General features: G+C 37.7%; 1 protein-coding gene across 2 annotated transcripts in view; it reads left to right on the plus strand.

Moving 5' to 3' along the window:
- cdh13 (cadherin 13) overlaps positions 1 to 24305 on the plus strand; it is a 347025-nt gene that overhangs the window by 262644 nt on the left and 60076 nt on the right. For both annotated transcript variants that reach the window (XM_020704255.2, XM_011476480.3), the window contains exons 10-11: positions 5381 to 5563; positions 5688 to 5941. In XM_020704255.2, the coding sequence (XP_020559914.1) occupies positions 5381 to 5563; positions 5688 to 5941 (437 nt within the window). The remainder of the gene's footprint in view (positions 1 to 5380; positions 5564 to 5687; positions 5942 to 24305) is intronic.

Here is a 24305-nt window from a genome sequence, read left to right on the forward strand (position 1 = left end):
CAATTTAGAACAAGATGACGTGAAAAGCACAGTAATATTTTAGCTTTGGAAATCTATTTGTTGTAATAATGTATTAAACCTAAAAGCTTAGCATGGTGAAGACTTTCTTCCCAAATCCTTGTTGTATTATGTATTATTATGTTGTATAAATGATGATGAGTAGTAGCTCATACCAAATCAAACTATTTTTTTCAGTTCTGTTGTTTTTGAGACGGTATAGATTTTTTTAAATCCCTTTTTTTGGGAACTTGCACTTTGTAGACGGTCCCTTAGCAACCATCTCACTGCTGTTTCTCCGTTTGAGTCTCATTTTAGACGCTAAAAAAATGTTTTGTGTGTTGAAAGGCATTTGTAGGCCATTGTTTGCATAAAGACAATCGAGACACCTGCTGTCAGTTTTAAACGATTATTAAGAGTTTTTGAGCCCGGAAGTGTGAATCTGTAAACATCTCGCTAACTTTACTGAACTGTTTTTTGCGCTTCCTTCTCCAAGGTGTCGTATTCAGCTGCGCTTTACTGCAATAAAATGTTGTGATCCGTTCATGATATGCTGACTTTTACTAGAGTATTTGTCTGTAATAATATGCCTGAAATGTAGTGCTATTGAAATGGCGCTGATCATAATAACAAGAAACGGATAAATATCCGATTGGATGATTGGGAAACAAAATCCAATTTTGATTGTCTGGAACTATGCGATCTGGCCTAATTTCTGATCACATGATCAAAGCACCCCTAGTTAGTATCTGATTATGTCTAGAGGCAGATTGAAAAGCTGCCATGTTTTTGACCTTATGCGCTATTACAGGTGATGAAACCAACAGTGGGGTTTGCGTGGACAGGAAGGTTGGAAGGAACATTTAGAGAATGCTTCATTCTTGCTTTTTTATAGTAGAAAACAGTCGTCCATGCAGGGTTCTAGTTATTGGCCTCTGTTACGTGTTACCCCTGTCTGAAAAATCCGGGGGCAGTGGGGGGGGGGCATGTCACAAAGTGCTTTTCATTAGGACAAATAAACAGCTGCTCAGCTGTCGTCAGGCTGGCTGTCAAGGCCACCGCCGCCGCCATCTGTATTCATATATTTTCTGACAGATTTTCAGGAAGAAAATAGCTTGATTGTCATCAATCTGGTTGAGTTAATGTGTGCACAGGATCAGCATATGTGTGTTACACAACTGTAATTGCATATGTGTGAGGGCAGAAATGTTTCCAGACATTTTGAAACAGAACTTTGTTTAAGACGGCGCAAAAATGTATGGAAGACTAGCTCAGAAACACAGATAAACTAGACACTGATTAAAAGTCTTCATAAGAAACGGGAAACAGTTTGTTCAGAGGTTTAATGAGGCAGAGCACATTTTATGTGCCTCAGCGAAACTGTGTATGTTCTTCCAAAACTTGACATCTCTGTCTCAGCAGGCCTTTTGCTGGGAGGTATTTGTTGCCCCCTTCTATCCGTCAGGGAAAAGCTACTCTGAATGTTCTCAACTGCATGAACAATAAGGTTGGGTGGGATTAGACACAAACCATCTGGTGTTATTTAGCTTGTACCATTGACTGGTAATTTCAAAACCTCTCTAAATTAAATTCTGATAAAAGCAGGTGAGTTGATTAATTCAAGATGTATGTAGTAGTGTTTACATTATTACAAAGAAAATGAGACAACTGGAATGCCATTAGCACAAAATAAAGCAACTTTCATGTTAGATAATTACTTTGTATAACATCTGGATGAATTAAGTAGTTTGTTTGAGACGGAAACATGATTAGATGTGTTTTTGACAAAGCAATGGAAAAACCAAAAGAAAACAACGTATGGTTGAAGCGCAGCATTTAGATTACCCTTTTTGATCTTCCAGACAAACACACTCTAAGCTTCCAGAAGAAAACTAATTGGAATTTAAGACCTTCCTCTGTAAATAAAAGCTATATATTACATTATGACATTATAATTGGAGCCACGCACAAAATCATACAGTATATTCTGCTTTTTAGACTTATCTGTATGATTAAAACAGATTTTGACCTCAATTATATCCCTGAAGCTGCTTGTCTCTATAAAGACTCTTATGGTCGGTAAGTTCCTCAATCGATCTTGAATCCAAATGTAATCAATTATGTATCAAATGATCATTTGATCCAAACCAGCATAAGACTTTATAGACTGTTTTCTTCATGGGTGCCAGACATTAATCAATCTCTCCCGAAGTTTCATGTGACCAGTTGCTTTGTGCTCCTGATGGAATTAAGGCCTTATCAGCTTTGGGGCAGCGACCCAAAGGGCTCACCGAACTGAATTTGAGGTTTTCTTCATTCGCATGACTGCCCCAAATGATTAAAGCTGCTCTGACCGATTGTTGTCTCTGTTTCTGCTTGTTTTTGGGAGCAGAAGTCAGGATTGTGGTCTGGATTTGTTGTTTATCGTCGGCATCACTGTATAATTGCTCACGCAGTTTTGAACCCACAGCTTTTTTTTATTTTGTTTTATTTTGGTAAACACCTTTCATGCACAGAAGTGCTTGAACTATTTTTTTTTCTTTTTCAAAAACCTTAAAGACTCATATTACTTATATTTTGTTCTATTATTAAAGCATTCCCATTGGTCTTCTAATTAATAAAAAAAATGATTTTCTAGGACAAAGTTTCTGCAGAGCAGCAGGAGTTTGTTAGGAATTTGCATCCGAGTTGTGGGCGGGACAGTTGGCATGGAGCAATTCCGCCCCATTTCCCCTCCCCGTTGCTGAGAGCTCTTTGTTTGCACGCTACCCTGTTAGCTCACAGCTCCTCACACTTCCAATCTCACAATATTGGTGCAACCCTATATGGTTAGCCATTCTGGAGCTTTCCAGACGTTCAGCTTTGAGTCAGACATGAGGGGGAAATGAAGACGTACATGGATCATTAGCATGCCCAGCTTATATTTTTATATCATAAATTAGCTCTTTTTCAAACATAATATTTTACTATGTCCCTGGATTTGAATATAGAAATACTCAGAAATACTCTAAGCTTATGTCCTCCATCGTTAGAAAAATGCCATACTTTTTTGGAGTGGGTCTTCAAGATATGACTCGTTCAATCTTACAAATAGTTTATCATTTAAATTCTAAAGGACCAAAGTACAAAGTTTTATTATTTTTTTTTCATTTTTAATTAACATTTACATCATTTTTTTTTACTCCACAGATTTCTTTTTAAAGCTGTATTTGTCCAATGAGTGGTCAATGCATTTTGCTAAAGTAAAGTAGTTCCCGTTTCTGAATCAAAACGTCATCATAACTCACTTTTTTCTTTTCAATGCATTCAGTAACCTTTTATTTACACATCATGTGTCGGTGCCAAGCTGTCAATTCTTTCCGGGACAAAGGACCCCACGAGGCACATGTCAGGACGAACACTGCCTCCTTTATGTAAAGACGTTTGATTTCGATCCACGGTGGCTTAAATGACTGCAAATGGTTTGGAGTGTTTTTAAACAAGGTTTGAATGAATAAAAAAAGGCAGCCAAGAAAGGAAAGAAGAAATCAATGTTTGTCTCTCTTCAGATAAATGCGTGGAACCCAGCAGCGTAAAGCAGTAAGAGGGTAATCTGCCAGACAACAATACCGTGGGCTGACAGGAGACACAGTAATCTAGGCTGGACCAGCTCTATCCTTAAACAGAGTGTCCTATGTCTGAAAGATTACACTGTAAGCTCTGACACCATAATGGTTGAGACACACATGCACGCTCGCTGACGGAGCTGCTTCTGTCTGACTGGAACTTTTGTGAGGGGAACCCTGATCACCATGCAGGCTTTTGTGGGACTCTTGCTGGCAGAACACATCGATAAGAATCTGATTGAGGTCTGCTGCCAACAATGAGCCGGGAGGTGGGGAGTGATTGACGGTGAAACAAAAATGAGATGCACTGTGACTCCTCTGCAATAGAGGACATGAATAGCGTTTATTTTGTTGTGTGTGTGTGTGTGTTCTTTTTGTCCTTGTGTCTTTATAGTCCACAACATGAATGTTTAATTTAAGAAAAAGCTACTTCATATAAACCCACTCCAAAGAAAAGGTATTTTTGGTGTTTTAAACATGTTCTTATAACATTTTCTCATGATGGAAGACATTTATAAAGAAAATTAGGCATTTCTGAGTATTTCTTTATTCAAATCATTGTGAAGCAGGAGCAGATGAATAAATGCCATTTGCACAGCTAATGTTAGGTTGGGGTTCTAAGGAGCTGTAAGCTAGCAGGAGAGCATGTGTACAGAAGGATGATGGGAAATGGAGGGGGGCTTAATCTGCCTAAAACAGTTCTGCCCTCAACCCAAAGATGAATCTCTGATGAACTCTGCAGAAGCTGTCCTAGAAAACGACACAAGTTTTTGGCTTAAAACTGCACAATCATAATTAAAAAACCACTGTGAACGCTTTAAAAACAGATAGAAAGATGATCTGAGTGGTACTTTAAATGCTGTAGTGTTGATTTTACCGATATTTCACCTGAACTACTGATTTCAATCCTGAAAATACTTTGTTTCGAAGCACCAGAGCACACGTTTGTCTATAAAATTTGTTGGGGTTCTGTGGTGTTTAGAGTGCAGCATGTAGGTGTGGGAGATGAAAGAGGACTTTTTAAACCACCACTGTCTAGTTCTCTGTACTTTTTTTGCTGTGGTTTGACATGCATTTCTGTTTTTTGCAATCTATAAAAAAAAAAGTTGTTCAAAATGTCACAGAAATCAACAAATGATGAAAGAAAAAAAAGTTTCTTAAATCAGACGTTGTCACTTTATATCAAACCAAGTCAGAAATGTTTGAGACATGAAGGCTGTCAGCGAAGAGGTCCGTCACACTCACGATGAAGAATAGCTGTCCGTTTTATTTTGATTTATGACAAAACTCTTAAAGAACTAGAATTTGAACAATTAGCTTGTATCCCTCTATATCTAAGTGCTTTGTTTGTTGTCACTTTAAGAAAATCTAATAACTATAATTAAACTCAAACAATTTTTGTGGAATCTTAACATTCATTTTTTGACTAGATGCATCCAAATACAGCATACCTGCATCAAAAACTGTAGCATCTAACAAATATAAATAGAACAATTGTTGTCCACCTAGTCAAAAACTAGAAATATTACTCGTCATTGACTTCGTTCAGTACATTTTGCACCTGGAAAACTCACGTTTCTCTTGCAGTAGTTTGTTAAAATGTTTGCGAATATAATTACTGTCAGAAATCTGAAAAGAAAGTCTAAATTACTTCATATTCTTGTGTCCCAACTCCATGAAAACACTTTTTGTTTTCAGTTTTTAAACAATTTAAAGATTACTTGCTTGTTTTTCCCGATTACATGGGGTTCTTCATGTGTCTCTCAATCTCCTAATAGTTTGAGGCTCATGTGCCTGAAGGCTCAACGGGGGTTGTGATCAACTTGTCCATCGACGATAGAGACGATCCAGCCACCGGAGCTTGGAGAGCCATTTACTCTATAATCAGTGGAGATCCCACACACAGCTTTGAATTCCAGACCAACCCCGACAGTAATGAGGGAATGCTGTCAGTGGTCAAGGTAAATACGCTTCAGACTCTTGAAGGCACCAATTATTAAATCAGAAAAAAATCTAAGTCCTATCTTGTGGTGTTTTTTTTTTGTTTGTTTCTTATGTAACTGTCTTTTTTTTTTTTTCATTAAGCCTCTGAACTATGAGGCTACAGCGTTTCATACACTACTCGTCAAAGTGGAAAATGAAGATCCGCTGGTTCCTGGTGTCAGCTACGGCCCCAGCTCTACGGTCGCCGTCCATGTCATTGTGGAAGACGTTAATGAGGGCCCGGTGTTTTTCCCAGACCCGCTCCATGTCACCCGGAACGAAAACATCCCTGTGGGCAGCTTTGTGGCAACGCTGAACGCTACAGATCCAGACACTCGCACAATACAGAGTATAAGGTAAGCATATATATATAAGGTTAATGTGTACATGTTTTAAAGTGGAACACACAATGGCTCCTTTAGACTAGGCTCAGATTTTTACTAAGCAGCATTTATAGTTTAGGGGTCTCATGATTAATTTTGAAGCGCCAACATCTTTGTACTTGCTTATACCTTTCATAGTCTACTTTGGTTCATTTCGAATGATCCGATTCACTGATCTAAAATCGACCCAGGACATCTTTAGCCAAAACTTCAACCAGTGTTACTCAGAGACCTGGGTAATGTTTTCCAGATTCTTTGGGTTTCTTGCAAGATAATCGTGTAGATTAAATATGTGCACAAACAAACAATTAAACAAGACTAAATAGCAAATCCTAAAGTTTCCTGAAATTATGACATGTGATCACAATATATGGTTACATGTCTTTGCTAAATTCACAGTGTTTCCATGCGTTGGACTGGAATAATGAACTAACTTATCCGCTGTGATGCAGGTTTTTACCATTTATAGTAAAATAAACCGGGCTTACCTCAATTTAAATAGTATTTTCCAATACCAATATAATTTATTCAATTTAATTTCAATATCAATATAATTTCCTTTTGAAATAACGTTTTAATTGTATAGATTTATTTGATTAACAACTTGTCTCAGACAGATCGATCTGATTTGATCGTAGGAATATAAAGCGATTCACTAATTAAGCCGATTTGTTTTATTAGGTTTTTATTAATGGAAACATCAAATTTTGACAAAGATCTACAACCAACTAGATGATTTTAGTGATGAAAAATCTGTTAAAACTGCAAATGGAAAAATAATTAGGTTATTCACAGATAAGAAAGTATTGTTTTTCCTTTGTTTATGCGGAGCCTTGAGCAATAAAATGCTTTTTTTCAATGACTACATTGATTTAATCATCAAAAACCATGGCTGAGCTATAACTATATCATGCAAGTTTTTCCATTTTAAGTCATCTTTATGCATATTTTTGATATTTAAGTTGATATTCAAACACTCAAAAACTCAGTTGGTAGTTTGTTCCCAGGCCCGCATCTGACTGCTTTCTGAACAAGCTGTTCACACACATCGTTTGAAAGCCCCACAGATATGCCTCATTGACTCTGAACCTATTTCACAAACACAACCATAACAGTGTTAGGGTTGTTATACAATGCAGCCACAATAAAATCATGTTTAGAGTTTTAAAATAAAAGATCACAGTGTGTATTAGACTTTAGGAGCAATTTACAATAAACCTACGCTGTTCTTTACTGCTCTCTTGGAGTTATGTGCCTTAGAAAAAGGGTCATTTAGTGTTCAGTCAACACAAAGGAACAATAGACTCAAGAAAATAAAAATGACCAAACTTTACTGCACATATAATTAATGCTATATAATTCACAAAAAAGATCATCAATAGAGTGCAGTTAGAGTCAGGTTAGAAGTGATGATGCTTTAATACCTGATTGATATTAACCTTTAAAATTCAAGACACGTATAGGGATGAGGGCAAGCTTTTCCAAGCCGCATCCATCTTATTACTGGATTTTCAAAATAAATTTAAAGGTTAAAGGTCGTGTCAAACAGCCAACTACGTACGTTTTACACATATTGCTTGGATAAAAATTGGTCAAAAAGTGAGAAAAGTTGTGGTCTTTACGTGAAATTTTAACAGACGTATCACAAATGAACCAGGGTAAAACCATGGAAGAAGTATGAATAAACCACGCAAAGAACACGTAAATCAACGTAGAACATGATACGAGCTTGATTATTGCGCTCTTTATAGTGTGTCATTGATGTAATTCTAATGGAATTCTTATACCTCGGTGGTACACGCGTGAAACGTCCGTTAGTCATGCATGGACATATGTAGAACACCCGTGGAAAGCCACAACTTTGCTTATGCATCTCGAAAAAATCATGCACAATTGTGTAAGATTTACGTCATAACAGCATATAAACTATGTAAAATATGCATAAACTGTATAATTCTGGACAGCTAAAAACCGAATTCACCAAAAGACCTGTCGGCCGAAAGCAAAAAACAGACGTCTGTACGCACATCGGCAGATGACGAACGCAAGAAACACTAATGAATTATGTATATCACGCATGTATCACGAAAGACCGACATTTCTTACTTGGAAAATGTGCAAAATGTACGTAGTGGCTATTTGACATGATCTTTAAACCCTATTTGTTGCAACACACTTGAGTTTGTGACATTTAGTCTTTAATGGAGTGGTAAGCTGGTTCAAGGACGTTTTGTGGTTTAACCTCCACATTGGGTCACATGATCTGCCTGTGGATTTAAATCTGCATCCCCCATAACTTAGGGCAGACACTCAGAGAGGATATGTGGCCCCTGAACTGATGAAACATATTTTCCAAGAGTATAAAGAATAAGCTGATCAATTAAAAGAAGGTGAAATTCATAGTTATTGAATACATTTCTTGTGAACCGTCTCTTAGTCTGGTAAATGCGTTGCACTTAAAAAGTGAACTTACAGCTGAGCCAATCAAACAAAACTTGCACGTTAACAAAAGTAAAAAGAAAAGGTCAGCTGAGGTGTTTTATCCAGAACAACAGCTCCAAAAGGAAAAGTGGCCATCAAAGCTCTAACTGAACATCATAAAAGGCGATTTTGTGACCCTATGTCGAGACAAAATTTCACTGACCTTAAAGTGTTTGGTCATAAAAACCAAATAAATTAACACATTGTTTTTCTGTTTGCCCCACAGAAATTGTTGGGTTTGAAAGATGAACATTTTAGTTTGGTGTAACGGGTGCCGTCACCATCCAGCCAGTAATTGCAAAGGCTCCTCCAAGAGCCAGGTGGCTGGCATTTTGACAAAGAGTGTTTTTGCAAAGGTCAGGGTGGCTGGGAGGCTCAAAACACGGCTGAACAGATATGAAGGCAATAATCAACTGACATTACAAAACACAGAAACATAAAGACGGAGTTTAGCAAAATGTTAAAAGCTACAAAGTGCCACTTTTTGTGTTAATGCAGATTTTGTCAGAGGGAGGCTGGCCTTGACTTTAAAAGCTTTGTTTCAACACAAAAGGTTGCAGTAAGAGTTGGAAAAAAAAGCTTTGTTGGCTTCTACTTTGTCCCCCCTTCATTACTAGCTGCCTGGTTGTCCTTCAACAAACATTTGCCTCGTTAACCCTCTTTTGTAACACGTGTTCTAGTCTTGAACAGCACCTGTAAAAGCAACTCTGGTGATGCTGGTATGCTGTTAGTCCAACCTCAGAAATGTTGTTTGCTATTCTATTTGTACTTTTTCTTTATAACTGTTTAATACTAAGCTTACACACATAATTATGTAATTTAAACCATTTTGAATCAATATTAGTCTCCAGAACAAACAAAAAGTTCATGTTTTCTGTATTTGTGTCTCAAAAAATTATTTCAACTTAAATACTCTCTGTTCCTCCAAATTGCATAAATATACATTATAAAATTAAGTTACTCCTTCTATGTTAATAGTAAAAATGAATTTGAAAAATATCAAAAACCTTCCTGTTGCTTCTGTGTGCCTAAGATCGCCATCTTTCCAACTTCCAGCTGCCATCCTTTTATCAACAGCATATATTCTCCTTTTATTTGATGGCCTCTATGTTTGTTGTCATTTCATCATCTTGACATTTTGCTGAGGACTTCAACTTTGATGTGTCATAACTGAAAGCTTCAGACAGGTTGAGGACATTGTGAGGAAGGGGTGGAAATGGAGAGGATGCGCAGTGTGAACGGAAGTGGTGTGGAGGAAAATGCATTTCCCTTTGTCTTCCTTTCACTGTCCATCGCTTCAAAGCGCTGTGTGTGCTTTTATTTTGTAATGCAGTCTTTTCTGCAGGATCTATTAATTGGTTTTCTATCATTGCAGCACAAGAAAAGATGATACAAGACAGAATAACCAGCTTAGCTCTGTTTGCACAAAAGTAGTGTGACCTGGTTTCATTATTTGGTAGTGGTTACTTGTCTGTTTAAAACATGTGCTAATTCACTTTCTGGATTTTCTGGACCGAGGTAGCACCGATCTTCTTTAAATAGACATGTCCAGTGGGGCAAAGGAGGCAAAGCTGGACGTAGCAGAGCTGAAGATGTTGAGGTTGTCTTCGGGAATGATAGGATCAGGAATGAACCAATCAGAGCAACAGATCATGGTAGATGCTTTGGAGATAGATGAAGACAAGCAGATTGAGATGTTTGTGTTGATGTTGGAAAAAGGATGCTGAGGTTGGAGCTACCAGAAAAAGAGGTTTAGGTGTGAATGAGGAGGACACTGAAGATCCAATTAGATGGAGGTGGATCTTTTGCTCCAGCTGAGAGCAGCCTAAAGGTAAACCAGAAGTCCATATTTATCCAAAATTCTCCAAATAATTTGCAGAACTTGCTCTATCAAATATGGTGCAGCTAAAACAGTTTAATGTCTCTGTTTCATAACCTGAAAGTATAGTCAGAAGGAAGCAAAAAACTCTAAAAGTATGGAAACATGGGGGATTTTTAGCCCATGGTGTTCAGTCTGGACAGGACAGAGGTGTAGGATTCCTCTTCTTCTACACTGCATGTCCACCATACAGTTGGAAGAGAATTGGTGCAAAATGTCAAACCCAAACCCAAATCTCCAAAAGAAAAGTTTTTGGAACCGGTTTGTCATTATTGTTACTTTCATTACATTAAGGAGTATTAAGCAGTTAAAGGTTTTGGGAAGCGGCTAACCCCTTTTTACTTTTTTACTTGGGGCTACATAGGAACTGACGTCTTGTCAAAGGAAGCTAGGAGTTCAACAGCAACTCAACAAACTGACCCGGACAGCCATCTTCTTGTCCGAGTCTCCAGCTTTTGTTGTAAAAGGAACAAAAAAGCGTGGACAGTGATGTATGCAGGCTTGGCTGCAGCTGTTTTAGGAATGTTTGTTACATGTAGGTGCCACCACAGAGAAGCACTTAAGTGAAATGAGATCAATACAAAAGCAATTAGAACATGTCACTCAGTGCACTACCTTATACAGCTCGGTTTGGTGGTGGTAATTAGAACTTCACAGCAGCAAACCAGAGACAGACAGGAAAAAAAAAACTGACATCAAAGTGAAAGAAAACTGAAAACAGCTGGAGAGCCAGAAAAGGGGATTTTGTTGACTCCCATTTTTAAACAGTCATATTTCCTGAGCACTTTAATCCTAAAATAAGACCGTGTGGTACTGAGAAACGTATGTCTGCTTTTTGTCTTTGCTGGCACAGCAGTTCCAGTATTTAAGGGATCAACTGACCTAAAGAAAAAGAAAAGAAACAGCTAATATTAATATTTCTTAATACTGATGGAACCATGTATTATTGAAAAAAGTTCTGTCCATCTCTTACTCCTGTTTCTGAAGCCGAAGTCCACCCAAACAAACAAGATGAATAGAAGACTTTCTTGACATTGCGTTGCAGTCAAACACACAATTCAGATCGCCTGATACTCCAACTGTCTTTACTGTCAGTTGTTCAAGTTCTCTTAGTTTCATGTAGCAGAGGTTTTATTCCCTATGGTAATTTAAACAAGACGTACATATTTTCTTCTACCCTTTGCATACATCCATGATCTTTTTCACGATTGTATCAACTATCTGGGACATGTTTAAAAAAAAAACCAATCTGTTTCCACATGTAGACAGCTTACAAGTAACCATTGGTACTGATTCCTATAAAGTGCTAGAGTTACAACAAAAAAGTAATTTCCACAGCTGGCAAGCCAGTTTACAAGAAACAACAGATATAAAAGCTATGAGATATTAGCTTATATAAGATAAGCGGCAACCATGGATTGTATATGAGAACTGGACGGAGTAAGTGACACGTCCAGTTCCAACCAAATGAAGTCAATTCAGTTTTTAGCCATTTTTTTTGCAACATGGACCCACTCATGTTGGAATCAGAAATCCTTAGCAAGCTGAAGTTGGTCCATGTCGGTCTGAGTCAATGTTTCTATGGCAACCACTCTCACCAATCAGGACTGAGCTTGTTGGAAGTCCACACTCCATCCACTTGAAAGCGAGCCACATGAAATCCGTGCAACGTTTTGAACGTTCGACGTTAGCCCACATACTTTCATTAAATGGCATCAGATTGGTTCATTTATAACTTGAATAATTTGTAAGACAGAACATTTTGAAAAATTTAGGATTATCAAAGGACACGTAAAAAAAAGGTAGGATATTCTGAGTAAAAGCTGTTTCTTTCTCAACAGCATTGTTCTCCCTGTTTACATTTTTAAAGTTTTAGAGTTCATGCAGAAGAGCTGTTCATGCAAAGGTTTTTAAACAGAGACACAATACCAGCATGGAGACTAAAGATATTTTATTTCAGCATTTGTTCCTCCAAAGATATGTCCACACAGCCTTCAGCAGTTTTAATGAAGAGTCTATGTAAACACGCGTAACATTTCTAAGACCTTTGCTCCCTGCTTGTCCAGTGTGAACACCATGGGCTAAATGCGCAATCTTGAAAGCACGTCACATGCCCGGTGTGAACGTGGCTTTAGGCATGAAAAAATTAAGACAATACTCACCATTTGCCATCTTCACTTTGATTTAAAGAAGACGACTTTCCCACAGATGCCTAATAAAACCACATTTTCACTCAGCCTATGTCCACATCAAGGAACTCTACACTCTGATCTCATTTGATCTAAAGTATGGAGAAGTATCAGCCGTGAGGGTTTTCACTTCATCATATGTACAATAAAGTTCTTCAAAGCAGCGCTTGCTGAAAAACTGACTCATAAAGTAATTTAATTGCAGTGCGTTTAATCCAGCTCAGTTTTGGGCAAATCATTAGGCTTTGGGGGGGATTTGTCTCATGTTTCTGCTCAGGTTCTTCTCATGCTCTCTTTAGCATTTTAGTTGAGCGGAATGGCTTTGTGAGCTACAGAGGGAGATAACTCTATCAAAGACAGTGAGGGGACAGATTAGGTTGGTCGTCATTGATGTTCATACTTTGTTTTCGTCATAATTTTGCATCCTGCACTTGTTGTAGTTCAAGTAGTCAAGAGAAAAAACATGTTTAGTCTAAAATGTCTTCCTGAAATCCAGTTTTAAGCTCCGTGCTCCTATGCTGCCAACCTGGTAAGCTGCAGGAAGGCGGAGCAAAGCCTTAAGACTTACTAACAAAGTGCAGCTGATCTAATTAGGTTTCATTTCCAGTGACAAGGCTTTCATCAGCTGTCAAATAGCTGTTCACACTGAAGTAAACAGCACCGATGGAAAAGTAAACGTGGAGTATGAATAGTTTTCATTTGTTTATGGACGTTGTCACAAGACCCCTGATTGAAAATGATCAAGCTTAGTCACTGTGCCTGCAGTTTTAAAAGGACTTCCACTTTTCTCCAAAGTTGTTTTCTTCCCTTTGCTTTGGAAAATAGAATTTCAAACTGTCGGGTCATCCATTATTCAGCAGCTGCAGGTCACTTTCATATCTCCATCTGGTCCTGTTCAAGCTAAAAGGAAGGGACTTAAAAGCAGGATGATGGGGCTCTGGACTGTCAGCTATGAAAACTGACAGGTAACTTAGATGGACCAAGGTAAAAAGGGAAAAAAGAAAAAAGCACCAGGAAGGAAGAAGGAAGATAGATCAATGGAATGACAGACAGACTCCAGCGATGAGAGAGTCATCCTGCAAAGGTGAGATCTGCCAGAGTGGGAGAGAGGTGATCATGGCAGTCTAAATCTGTAAATAACCAAATGACAATTTTAGAAAAGTTGGGTTAAAATTAGCAACTGATGACTTTTCCACATGCTGGCTGTTGCAAGAACTTAACAATGACTGTATTTGGTCAGAAAACAAGTGTTAATAATTTGTTAATAATAGATCACAGAGCAGCGCAGGGCCATTATTCAATCGCTGCAAACTGCACAAAGAATTGAGTCTGCAGGAAATCAATATTGTAGCTTTTACTTTATTAACTTATTCCTAAAGGTTCTTCTCGGATCAAAGTAGCATTAGCACCAAACCTCAAAAACTTTTTATCGGTTAGAAGTTTGGCAAAGACAAAAATAAACTCACCTGTCCATTCCTGAAATCCATTTCTGAAAAGGGTTTTGTTACTTGCACTGAGACGAAGCTGAACTTTTTCATTCTGGTGTCTTTCTCTGTTATATTTACTTGGACTAAAAAAAAAAAAAAAACTTTTCTAAGAAATTGTTTGTTAAATTGGACAAGAAAATGCATAAACACTAACTCTGTATTGCTAGTGTTTTTGCAACAAACAGCAGAGTTTGTTCATAACAAGGCATTAAGTCATTAAGAACAAGCGTGGGTAGCTGCCTTTAACCCTGTAACAGAATGGCGACTTGTTCAGGGTTTTTCCCGCCTTGGTCCAACAGTAGCTTTGTTGGCCCCAGCAGTCCGGTGACCCCAAAAGGGATTCAGCGAGTTCTAAGGATGGACGGATGGATGAGCTTAAAAAACATCTGAATATTTTGGCATTTCTTTAACAAAGTTTCCTACTCTTCCCCCGTGTTCCCAACTCTATAAACAAATACTTTCAAGAATTAAGACATTAGAAATCGGAAAAGCTCCAATCACAGTTTCTCCTTCATTTATTCACAATTTTACAATTACAACTTTGCAATCTGCACATGTAAAAAAAAGTAAGGAAAGTCTAATCTTAAGCTTTAGTCACTACTGCCCTTATAGGTGGATTTGGGCTGTCTGCAGGAAACAAATGGATAATTTTTGCAGCTTTGTAAGATTTAAAAAGCCTTGCTTTGATGAGAAATGAAGCACCAGGTTTAATTGTTCTTGGTTGTCTTTTGTGTTATCCTGTCATTCAAAAAATACAGCAGTTCAATCAAAATGTCCTGATAAAATGTTTTTCTAACAGAATCTTTTGGTCTTAAATCTTTGATCTTAAATCTCTTCTACCAATAGCTGGTCTGTGTTCATCCTAAAGCAAGCTTCTTCATATCGCCTTCATCTGCAATTTATAATTGGAAAATGTGTAAGAAATAAAAGATGAAGAGCAAAACAAATGGGAACGTTTCCCTTAAGAAAATAATGTTGTTGTTTTTTCTCACAGAAGAGGTAATTCTGCAGTTACTGTAACACAAATAAAATATTACTTGAATAAGCAAACATAAATTATTGTCTGTGTTCTTAAAACATAAATCACCCCCCCCAAAATCTGCTAAAAGTTAGACATTTATCTGGTTGATTGATTGGTCCCTTTAGGTTTCAAAATAATAGTGATTTTTTTAGGTGAACAAATGCTCAAGGTGTTCAAGCTATAGATTTAGGCTTCAAATTCTGGGAAGTGTCTGTGCTGCTCAGCTGAAAGTGCTTTTCACAGCTGGTGCTCTTGAGCATCTGTCTTAAATGCACCCTGTGTCCTCCATATGGAGGCTGGGAGACTCAAAACACCATTAAGACGAGATAACCACCATGAGATAACCGCATATATAGTAACATGCAGTTTATAGGTGTTTCTTAAAAGAATTATTTTCAGAAATCTGTCAACACTTTATAGACATTACTAACAATTTTTTTAAAATATATATTTAAAAAATATATATCTATTTGAAATCTTGTTTCCTGTCAAAAGACACATAAGAAGAAAAATACCTTTTTAACTATTTTGGAAAACTTAAATCTTAAAGAAAATGTAAATAAATATTGTTATTGCTACTGTAATAACAAGGAATAATAGGAATGATCTTGTGCAGTCTTCCCTGTGTGCAGAGGCTTCATCATCATCATCATCATCTCTCAGGCGTCTTTGCACATCTCAGCTTTTCCTGATGTCAGCCTGTCAGAGTCTATTGCTGCTGACTGAACTCAAAGACTCGCACTCCACCACTCACACAACAGATGTGCAACATATCGCAGCGGGTATTTGGTAGTACATTCAGAGTTAAGCAGAGCGTAGAATTCATCCAGTTTTATTTAAAGTGAGGAAGAAGAGGAAGATGATGTACTGGGAGGACAAAGGAACCAACAACTCTTCCTATTTAGAGTTCAGTGATGTGAAATTTCTCTTTTTGCAGCTGATTGTAATAATAAGCTTCAAAGTGTATTGTAAAAGGTTTCAGAGTTCTTGAGTCATTGAAGCTTTTTTGCACGCCGCGTGTCGATTCTTTTATGTTTAACGCTTCAGTTGTCGCTCGCTGACGCAGCTTCCTTGCGCACTATCTGACACGGTTTCTGCCAAACACCAACTGTTGCAATTAGTTCCTTTGCATCCTGGAGCTTGGGGCTTCAGCAGCTCTCCACACACGCTCCTCTGCTGTCATCAAATCGGCACAGTGGTTCTTTGTTCAGCCGGCTCAGTGGAGACTCTGCATTATTGCAGAGATTCTGCTCAGAAGCTCCTGCAGACTCTACCTGGCTAAAAGCAAACAATAGCACGTGGGCGAAAATGAGACAACAGAGAGTCTGAACCTTTTGGAGGCTGTATGAAAAGGAGATCAGGACCATGTTGAATAATAGTTTTCAGTCATTATGTTCAGCTCGCATAGTCTGGCTTAAACGGGTTGGGGAGACTTATCAGTGACTCTAAAGTGACAGAGAGAGCTCTGGATCATCCTTTATGCAGCTGCCAAATTTAGGAAAAAATAACTTCTTATTCAAGTTGGATTTTGTTTGCCTTATCCTTCTCAAAGCATGCACATTCTTCTGCTTTACACATATTTACCCTCACATATTAGCTGATGTGTTCTTTTTTAATTAGTTAACTGACTTGTTAGTCAGTGCATCTTAATTACTGAAACCTGAGAGTCAAATCTCATCTGTTAACTGTGTTTTTTTAGACCAAATGGACATTATTAATATCAATAAATGGAGAGTGACTCATCCTTTTTTGTACAGAAGGAGTGCAGTAAGCAAAACAGTCTTACAATGGGGTTTGACTAAACCCAGAATGCCCAGAGAGGCCAAAAAACACAGGATTGGTCAGAGGGGTTGATGGGAAGCTTTTCAAGCAAACTGTGTTCATGTTTGCCTCTTTTATTGAAAATGACCCGACTGCAGACAAAACGAAGCTGTCAGACATCGCCAGCTGGAAGCAGAAAATACACAACTTTAGGAGGAAGCTTTAGGAGGAAGTTTTTTTTGTTTTTGTTTGAATATTTGATTTATTCTTCAGAAGTTAAGAATAAGGCGGACTTTGTAATGCAGCCTTTTTTCACAAAAATTTAAGAAATGCTCAAACTATAAAGTAGGTCATATTGTCTCTTTTTTATACATTTTTTAGCTCATGCCTTATTTAGAATATTTGATACAGATGTTGGTGACATTTGTGCTCCTTTAACGCAAATCCGCTCTTTGCAGAGGAAATTATTCTTTTGAATGAATTACAACATTCTTGAAACAACAAACTTTCAGGATGCATGAATCAAAACAAAAATATACAGAAATAATAGTGAATAAAACAGCAACAAAAACGGGATACAGGAGCAGAAGTTGCAGACTTCTAGGCAAAAACGCGGCTTTGGTCTCCAGATAAAGACTCATCAAGGTCACAGCGGGATTCGGTTTTGCTTTATCCGTTTCCACTTCAGTACAGCACATTTTAAAAGCGGAATTTAAAAGCCCATTGTTCACGTTTTTACCTCTTCTAATAAAACCCATATGGATGGAAAACACTGATAACTTAAACTTAAACCTGACATTCTAAAAAAAAATTCAGAATTTTATCAAAGCTTAAATATGTGTATAAATGGTAACTGCTACGATCGCTAGTTTTAGTGAGCTAGATGTGCTTAAAATATTTTCAAAATTGACCTTAACAGAAGGGTTCAAACTCATAAAAACGTATTCAAGCTTCACTGTTCAAGTGTTGTCGCTGAGTGTTGTAAACCTAAAAATGTGATTGTATTATCGGTTTGTTTTAAATGGATGCCTTTTGGCCAGGACTCCCTTGAAAAATACGTTTTCAACAAGAATTAAAGTTTTTTCAAAGCACTATGGGGGGGGGGCTTCCAGTTCCGGTGGAGGTCTTAGGGTTTTGGGGCCGATGATTTCTTCCTGCTTTATTTGCAATAAACAGCTTTTATTGACAATGATTCTCATCATTGTTCAGTTGTAACAAAAAATACAAAACAATACTGTTGTGCTGAATGAACGTACCTGTCACTCCAACAGGCTCCTAACTACAGTACCCATGATTCTCCAACAACCTGTCAAGCAGCGCGGCATCATAGTTCCCCCAAAGTCATACTAAAATATTTTGACTGATTTGAATTGCTGTGTACCACAGAAAATCAGACTGAGGTCAGTAAAGTCATCCAGAATTCAAATATAAGACCCACTAGTTTATCAGGTGCACTGTTTTTAAAAGATCTTGAGTGCACCTTATTGTCCAAAAATAATCCTAATAAATAATGAATGCACAGACACTCTTAATTAAAGTTCAAGTTGAAGTTCTTAACTCTTTGACAGGAAAACAAAGACAAACTGGGCTGGTGACACATGATTGATGGAACGCGCTGCAACGGTTTCCTTTTTTCTGGGGTTTCCACATTTATTCCCCCAGTTCAGAACTGCTGCACATTGCTGATACCGCCAAGAAATATGAACAGGTGTGAATTGGGCAATTTGTCCATATGGCCTGGAGCAGTGGTTGGTCCAAACCGAGCAGCTCAGCTCAGTTTAAAGTTGAAATCCAGCCCAGGAGGCCTGACTGGAGTCTTTGTAGGTGACCCCAGAGGAATCACTTGAGCACGAAGCACCACAGGTTCAAAACAAATTCCCACTTTTTTCTGCTTCACTCTGTGGGCTAAAGAAAGAAAAGAAAAAAGAAGAAATAAAATCATCTCGGTTCCAGTCAGATGTCGTATAAATCTTGTTGACCTGCACTTTAGTAAGTAGTGAAATTAAAGCAGCCTTTACTCCAAGCCGAATGTGGGCTATGTTTTTGTGTTGTTCATCTTTTTTTTATAGCAAATATACATTTAGATTTGTTTTATGAACCTGCTACAAGGAAAATCAATTAGATTGAAATATCTAAGCTATTTTGGTCCTAGTCATCTTTTTGAGTTTATGTTGTATAAACTGCTGCTTCAGGTTTTCAGACATATGTTTCTGAAAAACAGTAAAGAAGGTATTAACTACTGATTGACCCAACAAATACACATGAGTGTACTTAGACTGCAAAAACAGGCCCCGGAGGCCGTGTCACACTGCCACAATGTACAATTTGTGCATTGTCCACGTTTGAAATATCTTTTGTGAAACATGCGTGATATACATAATTCTTAAATGTTTCTTACATTCGTCGATGAGCATTGAAGGTTTCGGCCAACGGTTCTTTATGGTTTTAAGCTGTTCAAAATTTTTGGCTAGTTGAGAATTAAACAGTTTGTGTATTTTACGTAGTTCGTACCTAATTATTATGTAAATCTTACACAATTGTGCATATTTGTGGCTTTCCACGACCGCTCCGCCCATGTTCTTGTATGTACCTTTCAAGCATGTACCATGGATGTACACTTTACATCGCAAATACGGTGCAAAAATCACGCAGAGTTCATGCATGAGCTGCATATTGTGTGAAGGCTATATAAATCAGCTGATCTTTAACCCCTCCAGCAATCTATACCTAGTAGGGGTCTCCTGCCAATTCTTCTAAACATTGCAAAAACCCCAGGCGATCAAAAACTAGAATGGTTACTTCGGAGATAAAATCAAGTGAATAGCCGCCATTTTTGAAAGAAAAAAAAACGTGTTCAGCTAGTAAGGGCATGTCAAAAGTGGGCGGCAATGGTGGGGGCAGGTAGCGTCTGTGGGCCATTCAACACTGCCTGTGGCTTTAACCCTTATATAGTGTTCGGGTCAAAATTGACCCGTTTCCAAATGTGTATATGGGTCAGTTTTGACCTAAAAACTGTCTTGATTTATTCTGCTGCATGACCAGTAGAAACATAGCCATCAAATACTTTGGTAACCCAGAGTATTGTTCTTTTTTTGGTCCTTTACTATTTTTTCCACAAAACTGTAAGAAATTGACCCTCTTCTAGCAGTTTAAAGGCCCGTTCACACTGGGATAAATTTCGCCCGCGATTTTCGCCGACGTTTAACGCTTCGTGACTAAACAAAGGGCACCAATGTGAGTGTGCACACCGACGCGAAAAAACGCCACGCGTCAAAGCGTCAAAAAAAACCAAAACGACTCGGGTTCGTTTTTTCTTTTTGACGCGTCGCTTCGAAAACTATACGACCAATGAGAACAGCGCTTTTGCACACGTGTCTGGAGCTTCTGAAGTTACAGTAAAACACATCTTGGGGGCGCTCAAACATCAAACTGCCTTTCATATCACATACCAGCGAAGAAGATAGACGCCAAGTAGCGTCTACACTGCCGCGAAGAAATAATGACAGACATTCTAAAATATCCCCGAACCAAGCACCAGTTGGAGCAACTGGTGCTTGAAATATTCATGTTTTCTTTGTATGATTCTGACAAGCGCGTAAATACTTGCTCTCTTCTTCTGAGTGAAAAGCGACTTTAAGAAGTGTAAAGTTGCGCAGCGCCACCTTGTGTACAGGAGTATTTCTGTTTTATATTAAGCGCCATCTAATGTCAGGGAATGAAATTGCATGTTCACTCGGCTCATCGTCAGCGAAAATCGCCTGGGTGTGAACACAAAAAAGGTGTTGAAAAACACTGGCGAATAACGCCTGGCGAATATTCATCCCGGTGTGTACGGGCCTTAAGTCTAGTGATGTATTCGAGTTACTCATCATTGAAGCTATATTTTACCACCACAGAGGCCCCAGTTTGAGAATCAAGAACCTGTAAATCTTTTCCTCTCTCCAGTTTGATGCAGCAGCATGCCCAGCCTGCTTAAATCTCTAAAGATCTAACAGTATAATTGGATTTTAATTGCCTAATTGAAGCATGCAGTGCCCACACAGTAATGCCAGCATTTAAGTTGAACTTTATGGTCTGTCTTTGACTAAATATAAGTAACCTTCACTTAAACTCCTGTACAAACCATGACCAAAGTCTTTTAGAGAAGTAAATTATATATGAGCCAAACTCCTTTAGAAGTACACATGTTGCTGGTCTGTTTGTTATGCTGAATTGATTATGTATATGGTGGAAAATACAAATGTAAACAATATAAACCAGGTCACACGTCTCAACTTGATTGGATAAATGCTTGGAAAAGATTTTCACCACTATAAAATGAGTAATAGAATGAATAGGTTGGGTCTCACACTTTGTATCATGTAAGAAACATTTGCAGAATCTGGCTATAAAATTACAAATAGAGAAGCATGCCTTAATAAAGGCCATGTCATACGGCCACTATGTATTTCTTGATAATTCAAGACACATAAAGGGATGACGGCAAACTTGTAGATAAAAATGATGGATCCTCCTTTAACTACATGCAGTACATAAACGTAATCCTATTATTGGAATTTCAAAATAAAGTTAAAGTCACACAGCCACTATGTACATTCTGCAAATATTGCACGGATTAACATTAGTCATACGTGAACATACGCAGAAAAAGTAAGAAAAATTTTGGTCTTTACGTTAAATTTTCACAGATTATCAGGAATGAACTACTTTAAAACCACAGAAGTACAAATAAACCACCCAAAAAAACAGATAAATCAATGTATGAACCGTGCATGATTATTTTGCTGCTTATATGCAATTCACAATTAGTGATTCAAGGATCAATTACATTAATACAATGGAATATGTTTGTCGTATATGATATATAAAAGATTGGTGGAACATGAGTGAAAAGTCAATTAGACCTATGTGGAACGGTCATAGAAAGCCACAAATATGAGTATGCATCTTGCAAAACTCACACAGAAGTGCGTACAATTTGTCTAATAACAGCATGTAAACTACATAAAATATGTGTAAACTGCGTAATTCTCGAAAACTTTGAACAGCTCAAAGCCAAATTCACGTGAAGATCCATGAGCCAAAACTCTCATTGGACATCTACACACTTATGAATTACGTGTATCACGCATGTATCACAAAAGACCAAATTTCCATACGTGGAAAATGTGAGCAGATGTTAGGAAACGGATTTTAATCAGAGTCATTTACACCCACAGGTTCACATGTTCTTGCTTTATCTCCTTGTTTTGCGCTCCCCGCTCTCTTCTCTTACTCCACAAATTCGGATGAACTTCCCGGCTGCTGCACCCAAACACCAGCCGACACAAACTCAGTCATTTTATGGCATCCCTTGATTGATGTTCTCATATCTGTTGTTCGCACACTCTCAGGAGCTCTCAGATAGGTATAGACTGTTAGCTTTGGTGCTGCATCGTATCCCTTCTTGCGGAACAAAAAAAAAAGATATTCTGTCTTTTTGGCAAAAGAAGAAGAACAAAGTGATAAACAGATAAAGACGGTGCGTCACAGTAAGAACCAGCAGAGAGGCAAAGGCAAGAAGAATAAGAGAGAAAGTATGAGATTTGGGGAGAAGCTTTTCATGGGGTATGCAGGCAACGCTGTCTGAATTTATCAACATGTTCTTTTTTCAGTGCGCTGCACAAACGAGAATATAGGGTTCACTGATTACTAAAATAGCAACCCTGAGCTTTATTGTGTTGGTGGTACGAGTCTGATAAAGGGGAACTGAGATAACATGACATTTGTGCTGAAGTGGGACTTTAATCAAGTTAATTCATTAACGAAGCCAATGGTCTGCTCCTGAGAAGGTTAAACGGAACAGAGGAACGCGACCTTCTAATGTCTTCACATGGAACCCTTTTCAGAAAAACACGTCAGAATTCCTCTCTTCTTGAATATTTCTAATTACAATGTCAAAACGTGTTCGTCTTTGAGGTACCGGTACATGTTCTTGGTTTCCTCATTTTCTTAACCAATGATTGACAATGATAATATTTTATTTCAGGCAAAGAAAAAAATAGGACAAGATAAAAGAAAAAGAAAAATGCAAGAAATTTCCAAAAGGGGGTGAAAAGAAGTAAAAGTCTTATAAATTCTCACCCCCATGCCCTAGACCAAAGTTATTACCACACCCACCAGTATCTTTTTCAGATCTGTTCCCTCTCTAATGAGAGGACATTCAGTTTCAGACACCCACAAACACACATAACTACACATATAGATACATAAACACATAGAAACATACAAACATGGAAACATCAGAAACTCATTTTTCAAACATTTATGTTCTTCAACAGACCCAAACGCACACAATTCAGATTTATTTTCACAAATATTTGCAGATATAGCACCGTTTTGTTATGGTTTATGTATGTACATAACTATAGAAATATGGTTTAACATCTCTATATTTGTTCTTAAAATTGTTGATGTTCGGACATTGTTTTATGTGTATAGATTGATTGATCCATTAATTTAAAACAATTTGAGCAATATCTATCCATCTTAATAATGATTATGCTCAACATCTAAAAATGTATATGAAATATCATAAGATTGGGGGTAAGAATTAATATGATTTTTCTTCAAAGAACTCCTTTTTCAAAAACTTTCTGTTTATCCCAATATTTCGTTTTTTTGATTTTTTGTTTTGTGTTTGAAATAAAAAAATTAAATCAATAGAAACAAAGAAAAAGGACAAAAAGGCTATTTGTTACTAATTTGTGTTCAGGTACATGGCTTTAGATGTTTTTCATGTCGTCCTGTCCTTTTATAAACTCCTGAATAACTTAACAGCTCTAAAAATGGACGGAGGTCTAAAAATACGATATTTGTCATATTTGACACGAAAAGGAATCTGTTTTTCTTTTTCTATGTTTTTACACATTAGAGAAAAAACACAATTAGATAAATATAATATTGCCTCATATTTGTCACCTTTTTTTTTCTTAGGTTGCAAACCATGAGACTTACACAAGAAGGGCCCAGAAACAAACTTTTTCTTTAATATTTTTATACAAAAAAAAAGAAAGCTGAATATATATTTTCTTTCCTCAGATTGTTCAGATTGATTATCCGGTTTGGAGTTTAGAATTTTTTATAAAACCTGTTAATTGACTTTCAGAGGGGCTCTAAAATCCACATCACAGTAAAACACACTGGGAGTCAGACAGGAAGGAGGCTCAGCTATAAGGGAGAGTTAGATAAATTCACCATATGCTTTGGGAGTTTCATGTGGATTTTGCCCTGATCTTTTAGACTCAGTTGCGCCAGCAGCTGTTATAAGCAAAACAAAACTTGACAGACACTGAACCAAGCGCTAAGGATTTAAAATATGTAGCTGCCGAACAGCCAGTTGTGTCCCAGATAAGTCTATATGAGGCCACAGCAAAAGTTTGTACAGTATATCCACACCCCAGATGCAGCCACAGCGTTGCTGGCATTCGTCCATCCGTGTGCAGAGCACATCTGTATGTCTGAGGTCACAATCTAGCTG

Source organism: Oryzias latipes, chromosome 6 (assembly GCF_002234675.1).
Source record: "Oryzias latipes chromosome 6, ASM223467v1".
Taxonomy (NCBI): Eukaryota; Metazoa; Chordata; class Actinopteri; order Beloniformes; family Adrianichthyidae; genus Oryzias; species Oryzias latipes.